Below are 25868 nucleotides of genomic sequence, written 5' to 3' on the forward strand. Positions count from 1 at the left end.
TATACATTTTTTTTTTGTAAAAAATTAAAAAGCCTCTCTTAACATATTAATTTTTTATTTTATATTTTAAATAAAAAATTAAAAAAATTATTAAAATAATCTATCCCTAAAGACATTAATGCATACTAGCTTTCTTTGATAGTGCTCAATATCTAGTGGCTTCTTTCTATATTTTTTGAGAGGTAATGTTGTAAAAAATTATATAAAATTATTTTTGTCAGATTCTGTAATGTTGTTGCCTCAAAATTGAACTCATTTTAATGAGGAGATCCAAATAACTTGATAGGATCATATGAAAGATATCATTTTAATGTCCAATTTTCAAATATAATTTGTTTGATTCACATATTGGTCCGCCTCTATGGTACTGAATATTGTGCAATTAAAAAAAGAAAAAAAAAACATATTCAGAAAACAAGTGTAGCTTAAATGAGAATTTTAATACAAATGAATGTTGGTACCAAAACATCGCTTGAGCACACAATGGCCCATTCTTAGAAGTTTTGTAGGCAGCAGAAGATCGCTTGAGCGCAAGAGAGACTGCTCGAGCGAAGATCACCATATTCCTAAAAGTTTTGTAGACCTACAAAATACTGGGAGATCTCAAAGACCGCTGGAGCGAACAAGAAGAAAACTGGACAGCAACTTTTTTGAAAAACTAACTCCTAACCTATTTCAAACACGACCCACATATTAACTCGACTACTAATATGACGACAAAGAATATGAATAATAATTAAAGTATTAAATCTCAAATTTAAGAACATTAAATGAGTTGGACCTAAACCGGAACCGTTATAGTAAGGGGGTTTATGCTTTTAACATGGCTCAAACTCTTTATCTTGTCTTATAGTGAAATAAAAGATTCTAGACAATTGATATAAGTCTAATTAAACTCAACAAAAAGTAATGGCGGCAAATAAAATAATGAGAAATATTATTTATTATTGTATTTATTTTACCTTTTATTATGAATATTCAAATAATAAATAGGGTTGAGTTTCTCTCATATTGGCCATCTTGACTTGAGAGAACGTTTGGATTTGGTGCCCATTTTGGAAACGACTTCGATGATTCGAATCGTTCATATTTTTTGACTCATATGTAGAATATTATGTAAAAAACAAGATGATTGAATATCGGTAATTATATGTTTGAATCAAATTTGTATTACAAAAATAGATAATTATTCTTGAAATTATATTTGTTATCCATTTTTTAAAATAAATATGATTCAAACATATAACTATTGGTGTTCAATCATTTTTATTTTTTGTATGAATATTTTACTCAATGAGTCCTAAAAAGTAAACTGTTTAGATCATGGAAATTGGTTAAAAAATGAGTCTGTTAAGACCAAATGCTCTCTCAAGTTGAGATGAGAAGTCATCCAAATAAATAATATGTATATATAGAATTCATTATATATATATATATATTTTTTTTGAAAAAAAGATTGGAATTCTCTCATGTTTACATCTCAACATGAGAGAACTTGAGGGATTCGTGAGACTCATTACGCGTTTTGTTTCAATAATTTAAACCATTAATTTTGTAAGACTCGTGCTCTAAAAAAATAATAAAAGTCATCATGCCACATGTGAAAGCCACGCATGAAGTGAATTTTTTTACGAAAAATTTCATGTCAGTGGAAGGTGTAAATTTTAAAAATATTAACTATTAAAATTATAAATTTTTTCATAAACTTATAATGGCCTTGTTTGGGAAATGACTATTTTAGTAGGCTATTTGGCTTTTTAGCTATTTTAGTAGGCTATTTTAGTTTTTGTATTTGGGAAGATGAGATGATTTTTTAGTTGAGTTGTTGTATTAGAAAGTGTGTTGAAATGATGTTTAAATTTAAAATGACAAATTTGTCCTTGAATTATAATTTTTTAAAATGATGTGAATGGGTAAAATGGTAATTTAGCCGTTGATGATGACTTTTGAGGCTAGCCTACACTGTCCGGGCTGCAGCCTATTTTTTTTTTTTGAAAACCTGTGAACAGTATTGCTTTTGGACTTTTTTCTCAAATGAGACTACAATAGCCTCATTTCCGGCTTCCCAAACAGCGCCAATATGTTTTTAAAATTACCACGTAATGGTAATTTCTCCAATTTTGTAAGTGAAATACCAAAACAAATTGATCAATATAAAAAACCCCAATTAATTGATCCATATAACCCCAAATAATTGTGATATATTTTGGTTGAGGTTGGTACCATTTTCCAGCTATTTAAAGAACAACAATATTTATTAAGTAACCAAAACAATTATTTAGAATTTTTTTAGAAAGGTACATTCATAGACTCGCATTCGTTCTAAATTTACCCTTTGACATAAATTTTGAATTTATATTATATACTTTATTTTTAGGATATAAATTTTGAGTTGATAATATTTTCTTTTAAAGTTATATTTGAATGAAAAAAATCTTGAGGGATAATGAGAATTTGATTGCTAGTAATGAGCTGAGTAGTAATAAAATTGCATTGTCAATATTATTCAAGAGTTTTATTTCGTTAGGAATTTTCAATGAGACAATGATAATATTTTAAATAGAATAAATTACACTTTTAATCCTTGTAGTTGGACTCAAATTTTATTTTAGTCTCTATAATTTCAACTTAAAAATATGATCCATACATTTTAAGTTTGGTTTTAATCTAGTCCCTATGTTCAAAATGGAGGTCAAAATTAATAATTTTGAGACACTTGCACATGTAGAATAAATTAATAAAAATTTGGATGAAATGATTAAAATGAAACTGAACATAAAGTGTAGGGACTAAATTATTCAAATTGAAACAATAGAGACCATGGTGAAATATGAGTCAAACTATAGAGATGAAAAATGTAATTTACCTTTTTAAATGTTTTGAGCTTACATTTTTTATTTATTTATTATCTTTGGGCACCGTTTGGGAAGCAAGATTTGAGGTTTTTTTGGCCATGTTAGCCACAAAAAACAAAATAGGCTATTTTAGCCACAACAAACAAAACATTACATCCAACCCATAATCATTACACTATTTTCTCACAAAAAAAGTTAAAAAAGTCAAAAAGTCAAAAAGTCCTTCCCAAATCAAGCTTTTTAGCCCAGACTAAAATAGCCAAAAAAGTCAAAAAAGGCAAAAAACCAATCCACTTCTCAAACCAAGCCTTAATTGACTAACATTTCTAAAAAAAATGTGAGATTGCCATAGAAAAATGAGGGAGTCAGATTCCGCATTAAGATTGGTTTGATAAGAGATTTTTTAGTGTTTTTTTTTTTTGTGTGTGTGACTAATATGAAGTGAAAAAATTGAAATGTTTGGGAATAATTTTTTACTGTTTTTAGGAAGAACGTATATAACATAGTGAAAATGAAAAATTTTCATTAACTTTTCTATATAATTTTTGAACTTTTTTAATGACTTTTTGATTACAATTGTAACTTGCCAAACGTCCCCTTAGTTTAGAAATGCAATTTCAATGGAAATAGACGAATAAAAATCACTTTACCATTTCAATGCGCTAAAATCATGAAATCCAAAATTATACCTTGTTCTAATTTTCTAAATTCAATTTTTTAAAAATTGAATATTTTGTTTTTTGTATTTTATTTTTATTGATTTTTTTTTTTACTTTTAGGTACATCTAGATTAGATGTACGTAAAAAGTAAAATATTTGTAAAAACATATTTAAAAAAAGTAATAAATATACAAAAAAAATGAAAATGTATTGAATTTTCATTTTTTAAAAATATTTTTGATACTTAATGAATTTTTTAATTTTTTACAAATATTATATTTTTTAATTGTATTTATATTAAGTGTATTTAAAAAGTAAAAAATTTCCTTAAAATATTTTAAAAATTCTCTTAAAAAAAAACATAAACAAAAAGAAACTCAAATTTTAAAAAATTAAATTAAGGGGATTGAAACGAAACATTTATTTTTTGTTACAGGAAAATCCTTCCTACTCTCCCGCAGGTCTAAAGCAACGTCACTTGCAGAGATCACCAGAACGCTTAAGTCAGGACTCGCATAGCGGAAGAATATTGAACTTGTGCCAAGTGTTGATTAGACAATTTGAAATCTAACCTCCTAACTAATTGTGTTTCGTCCAAAAAATTGATCAAACAAAAAAAATTGAACGTATGACCTAAGAAGTTAAACCCCAAGTCATAACCAGAATGCTACCCACCAAACGAAACATTCATTCCCCCTCAAAATTGTTTCCTTCAAACATATAGAGCATGGGCTAAGGGGTTAGACAATTTCAGTGGGACACAAGTAAAAAGGCCAAAATCACCATATTTCCCTTTCCAGTAATGGGTAGGGCAGGTGAGTACTGGCAACATCCGATGAATAGCACTAATCGAGGAGACACACACACGCACACAGAGCACAGCACAGTATTCACCAAAAAAAGGAGCACAGCACAGTAGAGTACAGGTACACAAAACAGACACAGTGGCAAAACCCATGTGATATGAGGATGGGTAGGTCGATGGGTGGGTGGGTCACCACACCAGACTCAGAGACTCCAAAGTTGAACATAACGACAACAACAACATATTAGGGTTTCCTTTGAAACGTGGGTTAATTTTTTGATTTTTTAATTTATAGATTATTTTAATTTGAGATTAAAATAGTTTTGTTTGCATGAGTTTTTAGTTTTTTAAATTTTTATAAAAGAAAAAATAAAATAATTATAATTTGAATGTAATAATTTTTAGTTTAAAACTAAAAAGTCTACTTTATCTTTTAATAATTAGGCAAAGTTTGGGAAGATAAGAAAAAGTTAAAAAGTCAAAGAGTTATTCAAAAAGTTAAAAAATTAACATTATTTACCAAAAGTCAACAATTATGGCTGCACAACTCCCAATCCTAATTTTCTCGTATAAACCAATTTTTACAATTTTTTAATATATATTTTTCCATAAAAAGTCAAAAAATTAATTCAAACATTCACATTTTTTTCTTCAATTTTTTAGTCTAAAAAAATAAAAAATACACTTATTTAAAACACCTCAAACAACCCCTTAAAATAGCCCAAACCTAACCCAAACTCACTTACCAAAAGTACACTGGATTTACAATTTTAGAAATTAGAATATACATTACGTACATTGTATAGTGCAGAATAACACAAACACCATGTGAGTTAGGTCTCTCACTGTTTAGTCTGTTACGTTACCTCCTCCTCTTCTGTTCTCACCCACCTCTACAGCCTGGATTTAGCTTCCACATCTCTCTCTCTCTCTCTCTCTCTCGTATTGCCAGCATTGGAATTTGGAACCCAATTGCTACAAGTGAAAGTAGTGTTTCTTGCTAATAATTAAAATGCTATATTTTTAATGATTTGTAAATTTTTTACTGTCTCACTAGACAGTTATTTCCCCTTTTTATAATCTATTTTTTCAAAAATAGTTTTTATTTTTATAATTGAATATTCAAACTAGTTTAAACACATCTCGACTAATCTTGGAAGGCTAATCCCACAATTTGTTTTTTCTTCAAAAAGTTACTTTTATAAAATAATATAAACAGAAAATCATTAAAAAAAAAATCATTAATTTCATACTTTTATTCAGAAAAGTTGGTAAAATGTCCATCTTTATACGTGTTTGGGGGTGTTTGGGAAGTTGAGTTTGAGGCTAAAATAGCCTCAAACTGAAAAAAAAAAAAAAAAAAAAAAAAAAAAAAAAGCCTCCAAACCAATACTTTGGGGGTGTTTGGGAAGAAAAAAAAATAGCTTAGCTTAGGCTAAAAATCACAAAAAGATAAAATAGGCTAAAATAGCTAATAAGACAAAATATCACATCAAACCCATAATCATTTCACTTTTTCTCTCATAAACATCACATCCAACCACAAAAAAATACAATCATCTTTCCAAACACAAAAATTTTAACCTACTAAAATAGTCAAAAACTAAAATAGCCAACTAAAATAGCCACTTCCCAAACGAGGCTTTATATTAAAATATATATATATATATATACATAGCTGAAACCGTGGGCTGTCACAGTGACAATGTAGCACAGCCTACCTCTGTCACCATTGACAAGTTGTCCCATTATTGGTAAATGACAATTTTGTCCCTTTACACTAATTTTGAAAAATGTGAGGTGAGGAATAAGTTTGTCATTTTAACTTTAAACATCATTTCAACACATTTTTCAATACAACAACTCAAATAAAAATTCATCCTATATTCCCAAACACAAAAACTAAAATAGCTTACTAAAATAGTCAAAAAGTCAAAAAGCCTCTAAAATAGTCACTTTCCAAACACCCACTTTATGATATTAGGTTTAAATATTATTTTTATTTTATTTTATTATAAGAATATAATTAATAAAATTATTCTGTGAGAATTTAATCTGATTATAAATTAGTTACTTTTGACTTATTATTATTTGATAAATCTCTTCACAAATGGGGAGAGCCCTTCCCAAGAATTCGAGGGTCACCTTCATTTCATTTTACCAACCAATGTACACAAAGACATATTTTGGCAATTAGGTTAAAACTTAGCTTTTTAATTTTTTCTTTTATATCACATAATCTCTTTATTTTTTTATACTTTTTTCAAAAAAAATTCAAAAAGCTGACTTTTAATCTAGTTCTCAAAATAAACCAAACATTTCAAGAAAATTTCAATGTACATGTAGTGAAGTTGCAAATGTTTCTGTTCACCTTAAAAAAAAAAAATACAAAGATAGGATAGTAAGCCTCTGTTTGGGAAGATGGGTTGGGTTGGGTTGGGTTGGGGGCTATTTTAATCACAAAGAGACAAAATAGATTTTTTAGTCCAATAAAACAAAACATCACATTCAATCCATAATCATTACATTCTTTCTTTCACAAAAAGTCAAAAAAATAAAAAAAAGTCCTTCCGAAACGAAGTTTTTTAACCCTTGGCTAAAATAACTAAAAATCCAAAAAATCAACCCACTTCCCAAACGAACCCTAATTATATGGCTAAATAAGGTTTCCTGCCCTGATCCACTCTAATAAGAACCAAAACCATATCAAGTTTCGATCAAGAATTGGTTTTATTCTAATAATAAGATATTTTGTTTATACTTCATATATATATATATATATATAATTTATATGTATTTCGCTCACATTAATGTCTTGTTATATATAAATTAAAAAGCTATCTTTCATATGTTGTATTTGTATACATGATGTGTAACAAAATACAAAGGCAGTCAACATTTTATATTAAATAGAAAAGAAGATTTACAAACAATCATATGAATCTCACATAGCACATGAGGTAATTGAAATTACAACATTTAATATAAAAATGACTCAGGTACTAAGTGTACTCAAGTAGAGTGACATTTTCGTTTTGAATAATGATAATAATTATATAATATTACGAACTTGATCCAGAATTCACTCTGATTGTAAATTTTTTATGCTCAATCCCATTCACCTTGCTTGGTTTTCAGTTTTTCAACACTTTTCAGAAAATTTTACTTTTTTATTTTTCTTGTTTTTTTGTTTTTACTGAATTTTTTTAATATTTTAAGCAAATTTTTTACTTTTTAGACACACCTAACATAAATACATCTAAAAAGTAAAAAAATTGTAAAAAAAATCTTTTAAAAGTTCACTAAATACCAAAAATACAAAAAAAATATGAGAATTCAATACATTTTTTATATTTTTATGTATTTATTAATTTTTTAAAATATTTTTAAAAATATTTTTACTTTTTAGATACATCTAAGTAAAGTGCATTTAAAAAAGTAAAAAAATGTTTAAAATTTAAAAAATATTCACTAAAAACAAAAAAACACAAAAATTAAAAAAATTAATTTTTAAAAAATTTAACTCAAAAAAATCAAACCAAACACAGTGATTAAGTTTTGGATTGCGACGGCATGATTTGACATTTCTAAAAATTGAATGAGAACAAGGGACAACTATCAGATTCCAAACTCGCCCACTATTCTTAGTAGCAAAGATGCCCAAAAGCTGACGGGCGTCCTTGACCATTGCCAGGTATTAGCCCAACCCAATGCCCATGTGGTTAGTGTATAATAGTGGGGTTCAATACTTTATAATTAATGCTTAGTTGAAATGGAGCAACATTTTTTTATTGATGTAGGGTAATGGTCCAATAACAGCCAATAATTTTTCAAATTGGCAATAGAAAATTCTGCATTTTTAATAGGTACACGATTCTTTATTCTTGAATTTATTTCTACTTAAAACATAATTTTCAGTCGGAAGATTATATTTAAGGTTAAGGTTATTTTTATCTCGAGATTCTTATATAATTATTTGATTAATAGTGTAATAAAATATGTGAACAGAAGAATGTGAGGATATAATATCAGTTACCAATACAATTGTGACATGTAAAATAGTACCAAATAAATTATGATACGAAAATTAATTTTTTTTATGTGAAAAAAAATCTAATCATAGAACAAAATATAATCTTGTCACATGGGGGCGACGCCTTATATGAGACGATTGTGTCTAATTTTAGCTATGTTTGGCTAGTTTAAACAAAAATAAATAAATAAATAAATAAATAAATAAATAAAAAATATTAATAAGATAAAATATTATATTTAAATCATAATCATTTTATTTTTTCTCTCATAAAAATAATATAAAAAACTAAAAAATACATCTCGAATGAGACTTTTTAATTCCGAGTTAAAATAACAAAAAAAATAAATAAATAAAAATAAAAAATCAACTCACATTCCAAACTAAAACTTTATAATAGCTAATGTCCACTTATAAATTTTCTATGAAAATAAAATAATATTGTTCTAATAAATTGTTTAATTTTATGTCAATTCAAGGGTACATAAATAAGCGCATGAATCATGTTCACTGTTGTCCGGATTTTGGAATCCATATCCTCTCTCTTCTCTCTCTCTTGCTTCTCTGTTTCATTGCATTGATCATTAGTTGATGTTGAAGCAGAGTTTTGGTTTCTTTTATTTTTCATTGGTTTCTGTTTTCCTTTATTGTAAGCGGACTGGTTCTGAGTTTGCGTTTAGGGTCTCTTTCATTGTAATTTGACTTCCTCTTAGTTGAGAGAAAAGGATCAGAAGTTGTAAAACTTGAGAGTAGCTCTAACTCTTTTTTGAGCTTCAGAAGGAAAGGCTCATATTTGAAGTTTTATAGTTACTCCTTTCAATTATGAAACGGTTCAGTATTCCAGAAACTTTGGGTGCTATGATCTACCCAACTCAAGGTAATTCAAAATTCTACAACAAAACCCAATAAATCTCTGTTTCTTGTATTCGATTCAGGCTTGATTCTTTATTTTCTAAACCTCGCTGTTTGTTCATGAAAGTGAAGGAACAAAGTTTTGAATCTTGTGTTTGGTGGTGTTTTAGTTTCGAAATAATTTAGAACCAAGTTGTTTTGGAGATTTTCGTTTTCAAGGGAAACTCAGAGACTCATAGCTTCACATTCTTCAATTGTATAATATTATACAAAGTTTAATACCCTGTTTCTTGATAAAACAGGGAAGATAAGTTAATGTTTTTCAAGGGAAACTAAAAGACTCAGTATCTCATTTCTTCCATTGTTCTGTGTTTTCTTGTTTACCAAACAGAAGGAAATGAACTCTCTTTCATTCCTCAATTCCTCAATTTTGGATATTATAGATTCTTTTCTATTGTTCTTCATTTTTTCTTCAAGTTAAAAAACTATATTGTTTCTTTTTAAAACAGAGAAGACAAATTGATGTTTCCAAGGGAAACTTGAAGACACAGTGTCACTTTCTTTTACTGTTCTATATTTTATTGTTAGCCAAACAGAAGGAATGAAATTCACTTGAATTCCTCAAATTAAAGCACTTCTTTACATACTATTTATTATTTCTATTGTTTTTCACTTTCTTTTAATTTGTTAGAAGTAAAAACTCTGTTTCTTGATTAAAACAGAGAAGAAGAAGAATCGAAAGAATAATTTCGCATACAGTACAGAATTTCAGGCAATGTTAGACGGTTTAGACGACGAGTACGAGGAATGTACAGAGGAAAGCAGTCAAAGCAGCGAGAGGAAAAGGAGATTGAGTCTTGATCAAGTGAAAGCATTGGAGAAAATATTCGAGGTTGATAACAAGGTTGAGCCAGAGCAAAAGGTGAAAATCGCCGAAGAACTAGGACTTGAACCACGACAAGTAGCAATTTGGTTTCAAAATCGACGTGCCCGTTGGAAGACCAAGCAATTGGAGAGAGATTATGGCCTACTTAAATCCAATTATGAAGCTCTCAGAGTTGACTATCACAAACTTGAGAAAGAGAAGGAGGGTTTGATTGCAGAGGTCTCTTAACTGTATTTTTATTTTTAAAGTATGTAGCATTGTTGTTTTGAGTGTAGTGTCTCATGAATTAACTTCATTATGAAAGTTTTAAGACAGTTTATTTTTGTGTTATGTTTTTGGTGCCTGTATTGCAGCTAAAAGGGTTAAGAGCAAAGCTTGGAGAGGAAAACACAGACAGCAATCACTCTGTTAAAGAAGATGCTCTGTTTTTGGAGCCAGACAACAATGTATTAGAACAGAGCAAGGCCTCTCTCACTGCAATCTGTGGAAAACCAGAACAAACCAACCTTGGAAACAATGGAAACTTACTGGAGATTAAAGGCTATTTGGGTATTAAACATGGGTTATCCGATAACAATCACAGTGGAGTCTTTAATGAAGACAATAACCTAAATGCTCAGCTACTCTCTTCTATGAATTCATCTTTGATGAATTGTTTTCAGTTCTTGGATTCAAGGGCAGTTGCAGAAAAAGGGTATTCACACCAGTTTGTGAAGATGGAAGAGCAGAGTCTGTTTGAAACAGAGGACTCTGCCAATATCTTCTCAGTTGATCAAGCACCTACCCTGCAATGGCACTTTTGAAGCCTAGGGCACAACTATGTTGATCCATAACATCAAAAAGAGAAAATTGATTAAGTTGTGAGGAAGTGAGAAAGTTACTAATTTTGTCAATTAAATTTCTACACTTGTTAGCAATTTATAGATAGAAAGTGAAAGAGAGGTTTCCACTAGGTCCAGAGTCTGTAGTGCTGAGAAGTAGTGGTGTTATTTTATGGTGACCTTTTTCATATGTGACAATGAGTTTTTGGTAGGTTTTATCTTACTGAAATACTATGTACTTGGGAAAAGTTAATTAAAAAATAAATAAATCTACTTTAGTCCCCGTACGTTCCTTCCTTTTCATATGTAGAATTTTCAACACCCTATGCTAAGGCAGCCCTGCCATAAAATGGACCATTGGAATATAAGTGATCAGATGTGAAGGGCAATAAAATTTATATATTTTCTCTATTTACAAATGTGGTGGTTGAGATGTCTCTATTATATAATGGCTTGTTTTGGAAAGTAAGTCAAAAGCTAGTTGTTTGATATTTTTTTATTTTTTTAAAAAAAATATGTGAAAAAATAAAAAAAAAAATTATGTGATATAAAAAAAAATCAGAATGTCAAAAAAGAAATTTTTAGGCAAGTTACCAAAACAAGTCAATTTGAACACTATTTCAAATACTGAAACTTCATTATTGTGTGTCATATGTTTGAAGGAGAAAATATTTGTAAAATTTATTAATTTATATTGTATTTTTCTACAGAGAGTCATGCTTATGCACGTGCAGCATTAGTGAAGTTTTATTTAAGGGTTGAGATTTAATTAAAATATAAATTGTCTTTCTAGTTTTAGAAATTACATTTCACTCTCTGAAATTTTTAATTTCATAATGAATTATCTCTTTTATTGATAAATCATCAAGCCAATTAACAAGTTTTAATGATGTTAGAAATATGTTTCAATTAATAAGTTAGGTAATTTTATTATTGTATAGGAAAGTAATTATGAATTTTAATTTTTTTGTTAATTCTGTTAAATAAAAAATTATAACAAAAAGATATTTGTAATTTTTCAAATTACAGGAGATAATATATACTTTAAACAAATCTCAAAGAGTGTATTTGTGATTTATCCTTTATTTTAATTATTAATAACTGCAAAAGTATGATAATTAGCAATCGAAGAGAGATTACGTTAAGAAAGAACACCTTTCTTCAAAGCAAACTATCATAATACAAAGAGCAATGTTAGGTATCATAAAAAATATTTCACGAAAATAATCATGAAAGATTTTTTACTCTTAAATTATATATACAATAAGTTATAAAGTGTAATACAAGGATAGAAATTTGTTCATGATTATTTTCATGAAGCATACTGCTTGAGTCATGGTCATGACCGAAGGTCCACTCCTAACGGCGACACCATAAATTTTTTTTAGAGGGTTCATAATGGATACATCAAGAATTATTTTAAGATAAACATTTAATTTTTTTTTTTTTAGACTTTTCAAATCATACACATAAATAAATAAAATAAAATTCTAATATTTTGATATCATTGTTTCAAAAAATAAAATGTAGATATAAAAATTTACATAGATATATTTTATTTTTATTACTGACATGATAAAAAAAATGAAGAAAACTCTTTTAATTCAAATTGAAATAACAATAAAGTGTTGATCAACATTTACATTCAAGTGGTACACTTGTTGGGAATTGCAAAATCACACAATTTTGTCAAAGAGATACTTTGCCTTCCTTTCAGATTTGGGTTGACTATTTGACTTTTTTATTATTTTAGCCTAACATTAAAAAGTCTTTTTAACTTTTTTAATTTTTGTGAGAGAAAAAATGAAATGATTATGATTTTGATGTGATATTTTATTTTATTGGGTTAAAAAATATATTTTCTCTTTTTGTGACTATTTTAACTCAAACTCCATATGCCAAACAATGCCTTTGTAGGAGAAGTAGCAAATTAGAAGAATAGTGAAAAAGTAATTGCACTATACATGAAATCTTTTGTGGTAAAAATGTAAGGGTCTGGCTTTGGTCCAGTCCGTCATCGGACTGGATCGTGTTGTTGGGTTCGTGGGCCCCATTACGGGTCCCATTTTAAAAATCTAAACCGTTTAATATGTAGAACTCGTCGAGTACTATATGCATGTGAAAAATCACATTGATCGGATATCGATAGCTATGTGATTAAATCAGTTTTATATAAAAAAAATAGACGGTGAATAAATTAACGATTGATAGAAAACTGTTTTGATCACATAGCTATCGATATCCGATCAACGTGATTTTTCACGGCATATAGTACTCGACGAGTTCTACACATTGAACGGTTTAGATTTTCAAAAAGAGACCCGTGTTGAGCCCCCACAGGCCCAACAGCACGGTCCAGTCCGATAGTGGACTGGACTAAAGCCAGGCCCTAACTGTAACGCACATGATGAACTTGCACTATGCACAAAAATGATTTACACCATGCACACAGAAAACTTGCACCATCATGAAAATAAAAATATCTTTTCACTACACCATTGAAATGCAATTTCCCCTACTTTGTACAGGGTGAGGAAGTAAAACTTTAAAACATGTTGTGTATTCAATTCACCAAGCATATATATTGATTAAATGGTTATGAACTGGGTTGGGTTGGTTGTTCAAGAAAGTGAGTTGGGTGAGTGTTCAAACAAACTAGGTGTTCGGAAAAGTGGAATAGGCTATTTAACATAATATCTTAAACTAAATTACATATAATAATAATAATAATTATTGAACATCCAATGTCACATGTAGAGACTGCCTTTCCTAAGTCCCTTCCCTCATGATCCAAAAAATAAGAACATCTTTCTATTAAACAAAGAAACGTAAGATATCTCACAAGATATCTCACAACAACTGCTAGCATGAGGAGATTCGAACTCAAAGATAGGGCTGATCCTGGACATAGGCGGGTAAGGCAGTCGTTTAATGCTACAAATTTTTATTCAGCTTCTTTGATTTTAATTTTTAGAAAATAGTTTTCAGAAATTTTACTTTTTTATTTTTTATATTTTAATATTTTCAATTAATTTTTTTAATATGTTAAGTAATTTTTTTTTTTTACTTTTTAGACACACCTAACTTAAATACACTTAAAAAGTAAATATTTAAAAAATACACTAAATACAAAAAAAATAAAACCAGTACTTTTTTTTATATTTTTGTGTATTTATTAATTTTTAAAAATATTTTTTCACAAATATTTTACTATTTAGATACATTTAAAAAAATAAAAAAATTACTTAAAAGTAAAAAAAATTCACTAAAAACAAACAAATATGAAAAACAAAACACTGAATTTAGAAAACTGAAGCCAAATACACTGGAAGTGCAAAAGAATTTACCCATTACATTGAGTCCAATGTTTTTTTTTTTTTTTTTTCCCCTTCATATATATATACTTATGGTATGTTTGGTTGGAGGATTTGGGGAGGGATTTGGAAAGGGAAAGGGAAAAGGTGTGTGAAACTATGTGAAATTTAGGCATGTTTTATTCGTATTTCACCTACCTTTTCCATTTCCCTTTCCAAATCCCTCCTTAAATCCCTCAACCAAACACAACATTAGGAGGCCTTAAATGAAAAGGAAAAATTGTGTTCTCATGGAAGTGCAAATGGGATTTGGGATACTCCTGTGGCATATAGGGGTGAGCATGGTCCAGATTGGACCGGATTGGGATAAAATCAGGACCAATCCGTTATCTACGGTTCTTGAAAAATTGGAACCAATCCAATCCGTTTAAATCATGGAACCAATCCGAACCAATCCATTTAAATACGGATTGGATCGGTTTAGGACCACGGATTCACATAATTAAACAACAAAAAAAAAATATATATATATAACACTTTAATTTCATAAAAATATAAACATAGCGCTATATCAGTTCCACAATAGCAACATGTTTTTCTATAATAGTGACATACTGTTCTTGAATTTAAACAACCATAAGAAAATACAAACAAAAGTAATAAAATAAGATATTATACGGTTTTAGGTTTGAGTTTAGATTTTATATAGAATAAGAGAAGATACTAGGGGTGGATAACGGTTTATCCGAACCGCTCAAACCGCCCAATCCGCCCAACCCGCATATAAATGGGCGGTTTCGCAAACATAATGTGGGCGGATGCGGTTTGAAATATGACAAATTTGCGGGTTGCGGGCGGGTCGCGGTTTAAACCCGCAACCCGCAAAAACCGCCCGCACTTTAATTATTTTTATTATTTTTTTTTTATATACCAACTTTGTAACTTTTACAGGAGCACCATTATATTCTCTATGACACTAGGATCCTTATTTTTAAGTATTTCTCAACTTTCTTAATGCCGTAGAATTATCAAGTCCTAAACTTGGTTTCTTATATGATTTTCATTGGTGATTCATCCACTTTTTCCTAATAAAATTTTCCTTCTAATGGTCGATAAAACTTATAGTTTGATTATTGATTACTGAACTGGCAATTCTAATTGAGTACAACCTTTAATGCATTGATATACATTTTTTTCATGGCAAAAATGCTAGTATAGGGTCTCTTTATTTTGGGTACTTTCATTTAATGCATTAATATTCAATTTTTATTTGTAAACTCACAAAAAAATTGTTATCACAAATATATAAAATGAATCTGATGCCTAAATTCGCTGAGAAAAAAAACTCGAAAATTAATTTTTAAAGAAAAAAATGTAAACCGCAAACCGTCCGCAACCGCCCGCACATTTGCAAACCCTATCCGCACAAACCGTAAACCGCACTGCGGGCGGTTGCGGGTTGACTTTTTCCCAAACCGCATAGATGCGGGCGGGTCAAAACCGAACCGCAAACCGCACAAAACCGATCCGCGAACACTCCTAGAAGATACTATGGGGGAGGATGTATAATAAAAATATAGACTATTTGTATACGGTCCGGATCGGTTCCAATCCGGAACCGTGGAGTTCAATCCGGAACCAATCCGTGGACTACGGATTTTTAATTCTTCAATCCGGAACCGAACCGCGGATTCAAAAAACCAATCCAAACCTATCGGATTGGACTGGACTGGATCGGATTACGGATTTCACGGATTCCTTGCTCAGCCCTAGTGGCATAGCAGGTCCCGTGGTATTTTGAAAGGAGTTTTTTTTTTTTTGAGTCTTTTTTTATAATTTAAACTGTTTATTTTATACAGTCTGTTGAATATATTATTCTTGTAAAAAAATCAAGTTAATTGAAAATTTGTAACCCTATGATCCATTCTTAATTATTTAAAAAAAATTATCAAAATCATGTTAACTGTTTATTTTTAAAAAAAACTAAATGTGCTCTTGACATGAAGTTATAGATGTCCAATCAATTTGATTTTTTGCATGAATGATCTACTTAATAAATCATAATGATTCATATTATCTGAAAAGACTTGGGAAGATCCCTGATCGGGGCACCACAGAACCCATTGTGGCTTATTCACAACAGGATCCCTAGGTCCATGCAAGTGAGCATTATGTCTTTTGCCGCAATGTTCACTTGCGCCATATACGAACCCACTTGCACCTCCATAAAAGTCAGGGGTGGAATTAGGATTTTAAAAGTAAATTTTCTATTCAACAAATCCTACCATATCAACAGTTTAGATTATTTAAAAATACTCAGAAAAATTTCCTATTGAAGCACCACAGAACTTGCTGTGACTTATTCACAATAGGATCCAAGTGAGTATTATGTCTTATGCCGCAATGTTCACTTGCATCGTATACGAACCCACTTGCACCTCCATAAAAGTCAGGCAAAACTAGGATTTTTGATTGGGGAGCAGAGATTGTCTTCTCTTTCAAATTCCTTTGATACATATTTTTTCACAACAGTACAATTTCAAAAGCATAATTAATTCATAAATTTTATCACATTTGCTTATTATTAAATACTTTTTGTTTCGACTCTTTTTTCTTGAATTTAAAACTTATAATATTCATGGTGTTAATTATATAATGATGTTAAATTATGACAATCACGTGCTTTTAAGAAATGCCATAATTTTATTCATTCTTTTAAAATGCGCAAATTATAAATGATATTAATGAATATGTGACTAAAATAATATAAAATGAATATTTATTATAAAATCCTTATCATCGCTTTCACTTAAGATGAAAAAGATGATCTAATAAAAAAATAGAAAAATATGTAAAGAGTGAATGAAAATGATGATATAAGAGGTGCAATGTCGCGGCCCGAACCCCGCCCCATAAGGGTTAGTGAGGTGGCCGGCCAGTAATCTGAAATTATCAAAGACCTTCCTGTATAAATCAAAATACAAGTGGGGATAGCAGAAGCTTATACCATATATACAACAAATAGTCCATTGAGCTGAGAATCTATATGACCAAACTCAAAACCCTATCTCATTTGAATGTGAAATCTCTATTTTAAGTCTTGATTTTAAACAATTGAAGAGGTATTCCAAGAGGTTTAGTTAATTTATGCATACCTTGAGCTAGATTCTTGACTTTTCCCTTCAATTTTTCCAAGTTTCCAAGCCTCTAAGTTGTTCTCCTTCTTTCCTTTTTGAAGCTCTCTAGAACTCTCTTGTTCTTTCTCTCTCTCTCTCTCTCCCTACATTTTTTTTTTGTTTTGTTGAGTCTAAGGCCCAACTAAAGCTCATCTGTATATATAAAATGAACTAACCAAGGGGTGAATTAATTGAATCCAATTACTTCAATCTGATTCAAATTTTTACCAAACGTCACATTCGGCCCCAAAAATTATGTTGATCACAAACATGTACTCAATTTTGGTTTCTGACGCCTCTAAGACCCTCAATTTCCAATTTAAAGTTGTAATTTCAACTGGTCTTCCTACAAGTAACAGATATAAATGCAAATCTGTATAATTTACACTATTAGAAATGCAATTTTCATATCAATCACATTATCTATTAACACATAAACATGCAATTAGATAACTAATTAATTACATGCATGCCCGGGTCGTTACATTATCTTTACCTTAGAAAGTTTGATCCATCAAACTTGTCTTACCACTCCACAATTCAACTTCGGATTCCGTTTATCATTCCATGTTCCGTTGCTCAACTAATTTCTCTCTGATACCGTAATACAAAAGGTTGATCAAATTTTTCCATATCCAAAACCCATGATCATAATAATCTGGCAAATGATCAAGCAACGTTTCTCAGGCCTTCTCAGAATTTCAATAACATAGGGCGTCACATTTCAACAAAGATCCATATAGGTCCCGAATGTCATACAAGGAAGTCATTTATACAGTTCAATCATTTGACATAAGTAGATCATAGAACAGTATCATAATTTTCATTCGGTGAACATCAAATAACTAGATTAATAGTCATCCGAATTCCAAAACTTCAAGAGGTTTTCGGTAGTGTAACAAACAATTTCTCAGTCTTACTCAAGACCCCAAACAGTTCTTATTAGTCTAGTGAATATCTCACAAGCAAGTGGTCTGACAAGGTATTATTCCGTATCAACAATGGAAGATAGGTTTCATGAGCAAAATTGGAGTAATGTCATCAGTCCATCACAATAGTCCAAAAGAAGCCATGGTTAAAAATGACTTCATAGCACAGTCAACCATGGTATGTTCCCATGTCCTTTCAGTTTCAACATAGTGCGAATTGTCATACATAACAGTAGATAGGACATTGTCTAAGTACAGTGTAAAGGACCAACCCGGCAAATAGGAGTATAAAAATAGCCCGCGGCCAAGGTTGGGCCCGGGTCTGAGCTTATTTGAAGTGAAAGCATTGGAAAAAATATTCGAGGTTGATAACAAGGTTGAGCCAGAGCAAAAGGTGAAAATTGCCCAAGAACTAGGACTTGAACCGCGACAAGTAGCAATTTGGTTTCAAAATCGACGTACCCGTTGGAAGACCAAGCAATTGGAGAGAGATTATGGCCTGCTTAAATCCAATTATGAAGCTCTCAAAGTTGACTATCACAAACTTGAGAAAGAGAAAGAGGGTTTAATTGCAGAGGTAACTCTCTTAACTGTATTTTAACTGTATTTTTTTTTAAAAGTATGTAGCATTGTTGTTTTGAGTGTAGTGTATCATGAATTAAGTCGATTACGAAAGTTTTAAGACAGTTTATTTATGTGTTATGTTTTTGGTGTCTGTATTGCAGCTAAAAGGGTTAAGAGCAAAGCTTGGAGAGGAAAACACAGACAGCAATCACTCTGTTAAAGAAGATGCACTGTTTTTGGAGCCAGACAACAGTGTATTAGAACAGAGCAAGGCCTCTCTCACTGCAATCTGTGGAAAGCCAGAACTAACCAACCTTGGAAACAATGGAAACTTATTGGAGATTAAAGGCTATTTGGGTATTAAACATGGGTTATCCGATAACAATCACAGTGGAGTCTTTAATGAAGACAATAACCTAAATGCTCAGCTACTCTCTTCTATGAATTCATCTTTGATGAATTGTTTTCAGTTCTTGGATTCAAGAGCAGTTGCAGAAAAAGGGTATTCACACCAGTTTGTGAAGATGGAAGAACAGAGTCTGTTTGGAACAGAGGACTCTGTCAATATCTTCTCAGTTGATCAAGCACCTACCCTGCAATGGCACTTTTGAAGCCTAGGGCACAACTATGTTGATCCATAACATTAAAAAGAGAAAATTGATTAAGTTGTGAGGAAGTGAGAAAGTTACTAATTTTGTCAATTAAATTTCTACACTTGTTAGCAATTTATAGATAGAAAGTGAAAGAGAGGTTTCCACTAGGTCCAGAGTCTGTAGTACTGGGAAGTAGGGGTTTTTTTTTTTTTTTTTTAGATGGTGGAAGTAGTGGTGTTATTTTATGGTGACCTTTTTCATATGTGACAATGAGTTTTTGGTAGGTTTTATTTTACTGAAATACAATGTACTTGGGAAAAGTTAATTAAAAAATAAAAAAATCTACTTTAGTCCCCGAACGCTCCTTTTCATATGTAGAATTTTCAACACCCTCTGCTAAGGCAGCCCTGCCATAAAATGGTCCACTGGAATATAAGTGATCAGATGTGGAGGGTAATAAAGTTTATATATTTTCTCTATTTACAAATGTGGTGGTTGAGATGTCTCTATTATATAATGGCTTGTTTTTAAGAAGTAAGTCAAAAGTTAGTTTGATATTTTTTGACAGATAATGTGACAAAAAAAAATTAAAAAAGTCAAAAAAGAAATTTTTAGCCAAGTTATCAAAAACAAGTCAATTTGAACACTATTTCAAATACTGAAACTTCATTATTGTATGTCATATCTTGAGGAATAAAATATTTGTAAAATTTATTAATTTGTGTTGTATTTGTCAACAGAGAGTCACACATACGCACATGTAGCAATAGTGAAGTTTTATTTAACGGTTGAGATTTAATTAAAATATAAATCGCTATTTATGATTTTAAAAATTACATTTCATTCTATGAGATTTTTAATTTCATAATAAATTATCTCTTTTATTAATAAATCATTAAGTCAATTAACAATTTTTAATGATATTATAAATATGTTTCAATTAATAATTTAGATAATTTTATTATTATATAGGAAAATAATTATGATTTTTTTTTGTTAATTCTTTTAAATAAAAAATTCTAACAATGAAATATTTATAATTTTTCAAATTATAGGAGATAATCTATACTTTAAACAAATTTCAAAGAGCATATTTGTAATTTACCCTTTATTTTAATTATTAATAACTGCAAAAATATGATAATTAGCTATCCAAGAGAGATTACGTTAACAAAGAACACCTTCATCTGAGCAAATTATCACAATGCTAAATGCACCGCTTGAGTCATGGTCATGACCCAAGGTACATTCCTAGCGGCGAAATTGTTTTTTAGAGGGTTCATAATGGATACATTAAGAGTTTTTTTTAACAATAACATTTAATTTTTTTTTAGACTTTCCAAATCATACACAAATAAATAAATAAAAAAAATAAAATTCCTATATTTTGATATCATTGTTTCACAAAAATAAAATGTAGATATAAAATTTACATAGATGTATTTTATTTTTATTACTGACATGATAAAAAAAAATAAGAAAACTCTTTTAATTCAAATTGAAATAACTATAAAGTGTTGATCAACATTAACATTCAAGTGGTGCACTTGTTGCGAATTGCAAAATCATACAATTTTGTCAAAGAGATACTTTGCCTTAGTTTGGAATTTGGATTGAATTTTTGACTTTTTTGCTATTTTAGTTTGGAGCTAACTCTGTCGAGATTGTTAAAAACTTCGGGTCCCAAGCCCGGGTTAAGGAGGAGGGTTGTGTGTTAGATAGCCGATAGCCAACACGTAAAAAAACAGCTCAGATCTCTTATGACACTGAATCCTACTTTGAATCATTTAAATGCTTGGTCGTTCCCCTCAAGTGACGCATTAAGCCTGCCTCCGAGAGTTTTGAAAAGTGAGTAAGGGACGCCACATCGACGCATGGGTGCGGTGAAAAATAAGCAAAGGTTCTCACGTTTTTCTGGGCAAGCGCGGGTAAAAAAGTTAGTCTAAGACAATAGGTTTATGGTACCCACTTGGAACATCAGAACTTTAACTGGTAAGACGATGAAATTGGTAGATGTTATGATTAGGAGGAGAGTTAGTATAGCTTGTGTACAAGAAATTAAGTGGGCGGGTGAGAAAGTTAAGAAAATTGAGGATACTGATTTTAAACTGTATTATAGTGGTACGGATAGATGCAGGAATGGGGTAGGAATCATAATTGCCAAGGGTCTTGTGGAGAGTGTATTGGCAGTCACTAGGAAAGGGGATAGGATTATGCTAGTTAAACTAGTTATTGAAGGGAATATAGTGAATGCTATTGGCACATACGCCCCTCAAGTAAGATTAGATAATCAGACTGAGAGAGAATTTTGGGAGCAAATGGATGAGATCTTACAGGAGATATTCGTAAGAGAGAACCTGATTATAGGTGAAGATTTTAATGGCCATGTAGGCATAGATAAACTAGGCTATGAAAGGGTGCATGGTGGATACGGTTTTGGTGATAGAAATGAGGCTGGAGAGAGTATCTTAAATTTTGCGTTGGCTTCTGACCTAGTGGTAGCCAATACTATATATAAGAAGAGGGAGAAGCATTTGATAACCTTTAAGAGTGGATTAGTTAAGAGCCAAATAGATTACTTTCTAGTGAGAAAAGTGAACCGCCTAAAACGCAATGATTGTAAGGTGATTCTTGGAGAGAACCTGACCTCTCAACATAGGATTTTGGTACTAGATTTATGTTTTAGAGGGCAATACCAAGCTAAGAAGGATGGTAGGCTTCGTAGGACGAGATGGTGGGACCTAAAAGGAGATAAACTAGAAATATTTAAGAATCGATGGATAAGGAAGGTACTTGAGACTTAAAAGATGATGCTAACATTATGTGGAACTCGATGGTCAATTGTATGAGGAGAAATTCAAAGGAAGTGCTTGGAAAGAATTCTTGGAGAGAGCCTGACCTCTCAACATAGTGTATGCTTTTTGCAGACGATATTGTGCTGGTGGATGAGACTAGAGAAGGAGTTAATATAAAGTTGGAGATTTGGAGAAAAGTTCTTGAATCTAAAGGACTCTGGATAAGTAGAACTAAAACAGAGTACATAGAGTGTAAATTTAGTAACAGTAACAATGAAAGCAGAGGAGAAGTGAAGATTGAGAACCAAGAACTACTTAAGAGTAAACATTTTCGTTATTTAGGGTCGATTATCATAACAGCGAGGGAGATTGATGCAGATGTGACCCATAAGATTAAGGCGGGATGGTGTAAACGGAGAAGTGCGTCTGAGGTATTGTGCGATAAATGAATACCCACTAGACTAAAAAGTAAGTTCTATAGAACGGCTTTTAGACTAGCAATGTTATATGGGATAGAGTGTTGGGCAACTAAGAAACAACATGTAGATAAGATGAGTGTAGCTGAAATGAGGATGCTAAGGTGGATGTGTGATAAGACTAGACAAGACATAATTATGAATGAGTGTATTCGGGAATGGGTAGGAGTAGCACCGATAGAAAATAAATTGAGAGCAAATCGATTGAGATGGTTTAATTTCATGTCAATTTAAGGGTATATAAATAAGCGCATGAATCATGTTTACTGTTGTCCGGATTTTGGAATCCATATCCTCTCTCTTCTCTCTCTCTTGCTTCTCTGTTTCATTGCATTGTTCATTAGTTGATGTAGAAGCAGAGTTTTGGTTTCTTTTATTTTTCATTGGTCTCTGTTTTCCTTTATTGTAAGCTGACTGGTTCTGGGTTTGCCTTTAGGGTCTCTTTCATTGTAATTTGTCTTCCTCTTACTTGAGAGAATAGGATCAGAAGTTGTAAAACTTGAGCGTAAATTTTTGGCTGTGTTTCTAACTCTTTTTTGAGCTTCTAAAGGAAAGGCTCATATTTGAAGTTTTATAGTTATTCCTTTCAATTATGAAACCGTTCAGTATTCCAGAAACTTTGGGTGCTATGAGCTACCCACCTCAAGGTAATTCAAAATTCTACAACAAAACCCAATGAATCTCTGTTTCTTGTATTCGATCCAGGCTTGATTCTTTATTTTTCTAAACCTCTCTATTTGTTCATGAGAGTGAAGGAACAAAGTTTTGAATCTTGTGTTTGGTGGTGTTTTAGTTTCGAAATAATTTAAAACCAAGTTGTTTTGGAGATTTTCGTCTTCAAGGGAAACTCAGAGACTCATAGCTTCACATTCTTCAATTGTATGATATTATACAATTTCACTCTTTTCTGTTGTTCTTTATTTCTTTCAAGTTGTGAGAACAAGTACAAAGTTTAATACTCTGTTTCTTGGTAAAACAGGGAAGATAAGTTAATGTTTTTCGAGGGAAACTCAAAGACTCAGTGTCTCATTTCTTCTATTGTTCAGTGTTTTCTTGTTTACCAAACAGAAGGAAATGAACTCTCTTCCATTCCTCAATTTTGAATATTATAGATTCTTTTCTATGGTTCTTCATTTTTTCTTTCAAGTTAAAAAACTATGTTTCTTTTTAAAACAGAGAAGATAAATTGATGTTTCCAAGGGAAACTTGAAGACACAGTGTCACTTTCTTTTACTGTTCTGTATATTATTGTTAGCCAAACAGAAGGAATGAAATTCAGTTGAATTCTTCAAATTAAAGCACTTCTTTACATTCTGTTTATTATTTCTATTCTTTTTCACCTTCTTTTAATTTGTTAGAAGTAAAAACTCTGTTTCTTGTTAAAAACAGAGAAGAAGAAGAATCGAAAGAATAATTTCGCATACAGTACGGAATTTCAGGCAATGTTAGACGGTTTAGACGATGAGTACGAGGAACGTACAGAGGAAAGCAGCCAAAGCAGCGAGAGGAAGAGGAGATTGAGTCTTAATCAAGTGAAAGCATTGGAGAAAATATTCGAGGTTGATAACAAGGTTGAGCCAGAGCAAAAGGTGAAAATTGCCGAAGAACTAGGCCTTGAACCGCGACAAGTAGCAATTTGGTTTCAAAATCGGCGTGCCCGTTGGAAGACCAAGCAACTGGAGAGAGATTATGGCCTGCTTAAATCCAATTATGAAGCTCTCAAAGTTGACTATCACAAACTTGAGAAAGAGAAAGAGGGTTTAATTGCAGAGGTAACTCTCTTAACTGTGTTTTTATTTTTAAAATATGTAGCTTTGTTGTTTTGAGTGTAGTGTATTATGAATTAAGTTCATTATGAAAGTTTTAAGACAGTTTATATTTATGTGTTATGTTTTTGGTGTCTGTATTGCAGCTAAAAGGGTTAAGAGCAAAGCTTGGAGAGGAAAACACAGACAGCAATCACTCTGTTAAGGAAGATGCCCTGTTTTTGGAGCCAGACAACAATGTATTAGAACATAGCAAGGCCTCTCTCACTGCAATCTGTGGAAAACCAGAACTAACCAACCTTGGAAACAATGGAAACTTATTGGAGATTAAAGGCTATTTGGGTATTAAACATGGGTTATCCGAAAACAATCACAGTGGAGTCTTTAATGAAGACAATAACCTAAATGCTCAGCTACTCTCTTCTATGAATTCATCTTTGATGAATTGTTTTCAGTTCTTGGATTCAAGAGCAGTTGCAGAAAAAGGGTATTCACAACAGTTTGTGAAGATGGAAGAACAGAGTCTGTTTGGAACAGAGGACTCTGCCAATATCTTCTCAGTTGATCAAGCACCATCCCTGCAATGGCACTTTTGAAGCCTAGGGCACAACTATGTTGATCCATAACATTAAAAGAGAAAATTGATTAAGTTGGGGAGGAAGTGAGAAAGTTATTAATTTGTCAATTTCTACACTAGTTAGCAATTTATAGATAGAAAGTGATAGAGAGGTTTCCACTAGGTCCAGAGTCCGTAGTACTGAGAAGTAGTGGTGTTATTTTATGGTGACTTTTTTCACATGTGACAGTGAGTTTTTGGTAGGTTTTATTTTACTGAAATACTATGTACTTGGGAAAAGTTAATTAATAAATAAAAAAATCTACTTTAGTCCCCGAATGTTCCTTTTCACATGTAGAATTTTCAACACCCTCTGCTGTCCACTGGAATATAAAGTGTGGTTCGGTAACAATTACATTTTCAGTTTTTAATTTATATTTATAAAAATGTAAATAAAAATTTGTTTCATAAATTTTTTATCTATAAATTAGTAATTAGAGATGGCAATGGATAATTTATCCTGTGGGTATTCATGGAGACCCATCTTAAATACATGAGTTTTCTCCTTTTTTTTTTCTTATCTATTGAGTAGGGTAAGTGTTATTTTTTAAATATTCACAGATGATGAATTGGGGATGGATACCCACTAATTTCTCCATATTGTTTTTTTTTTTTTTTTTTTTTTTTTTTTAAGATTCACAACCAAAACTAAATATACATTCAATCGTTTTTCTTTTATTTATTTATTTATTCAGGTTCACAACCAATTTTTTTTTTTTTTTTTTTT

The 25868-nt window shown here is 30.9% G+C and overlaps 2 protein-coding genes across 4 annotated transcripts; both read left to right on the forward strand.

The window, feature by feature from the left end:
- The first annotated feature begins 8777 nt into the window (after positions 1 to 8777).
- Positions 8778 to 25420, forward strand: LOC114276626 (homeobox-leucine zipper protein ATHB-16). 3 transcript variants are annotated; one of them, XM_028218423.2, is made up of 3 exons: positions 8778 to 9230; positions 9928 to 10310; positions 10445 to 11199. In XM_028218423.2, exons 1-3 carry the CDS (start codon positions 9176 to 9178, stop codon positions 10892 to 10894), a joined length of 888 nt encoding a protein of 295 aa, XP_028074224.1. In that variant the 5' UTR covers positions 8778 to 9175; the 3' UTR covers positions 10895 to 11199. The 3 variants fall into 3 exon arrangements, with proteins under 3 accessions (XP_028074224.1, XP_082730394.1, XP_082730393.1); XM_082874268.1 differs by lacking the exons at positions 9928 to 10310; positions 10445 to 11199 and adding exons at positions 24149 to 24531; positions 24672 to 25420 and having other exon boundaries at positions 8878 to 9230; XM_082874267.1 differs by lacking the exons at positions 8778 to 9230; positions 9928 to 10310; positions 10445 to 11199 and adding exons at positions 23031 to 23406; positions 24149 to 24531; positions 24672 to 25420.
- LOC114276607 (uncharacterized) lies at positions 18438 to 19841 on the forward strand. The gene is made up of 3 exons (XM_028218392.2): positions 18438 to 18509; positions 18615 to 18908; positions 19057 to 19841. Exons 1-3 carry the CDS (start codon positions 18438 to 18440, stop codon positions 19504 to 19506), a joined length of 816 nt encoding a protein of 271 aa, XP_028074193.2. The 3' UTR covers positions 19507 to 19841.
- Positions 25421 to 25868: the final 448 nt, after the last annotated feature.

Source organism: Camellia sinensis, chromosome 6 (assembly GCF_055761805.1).
Source record: "Camellia sinensis isolate YWXY chromosome 6, ASM5576180v1, whole genome shotgun sequence".
Taxonomy (NCBI): domain Eukaryota; kingdom Viridiplantae; phylum Streptophyta; class Magnoliopsida; order Ericales; family Theaceae; genus Camellia; species Camellia sinensis.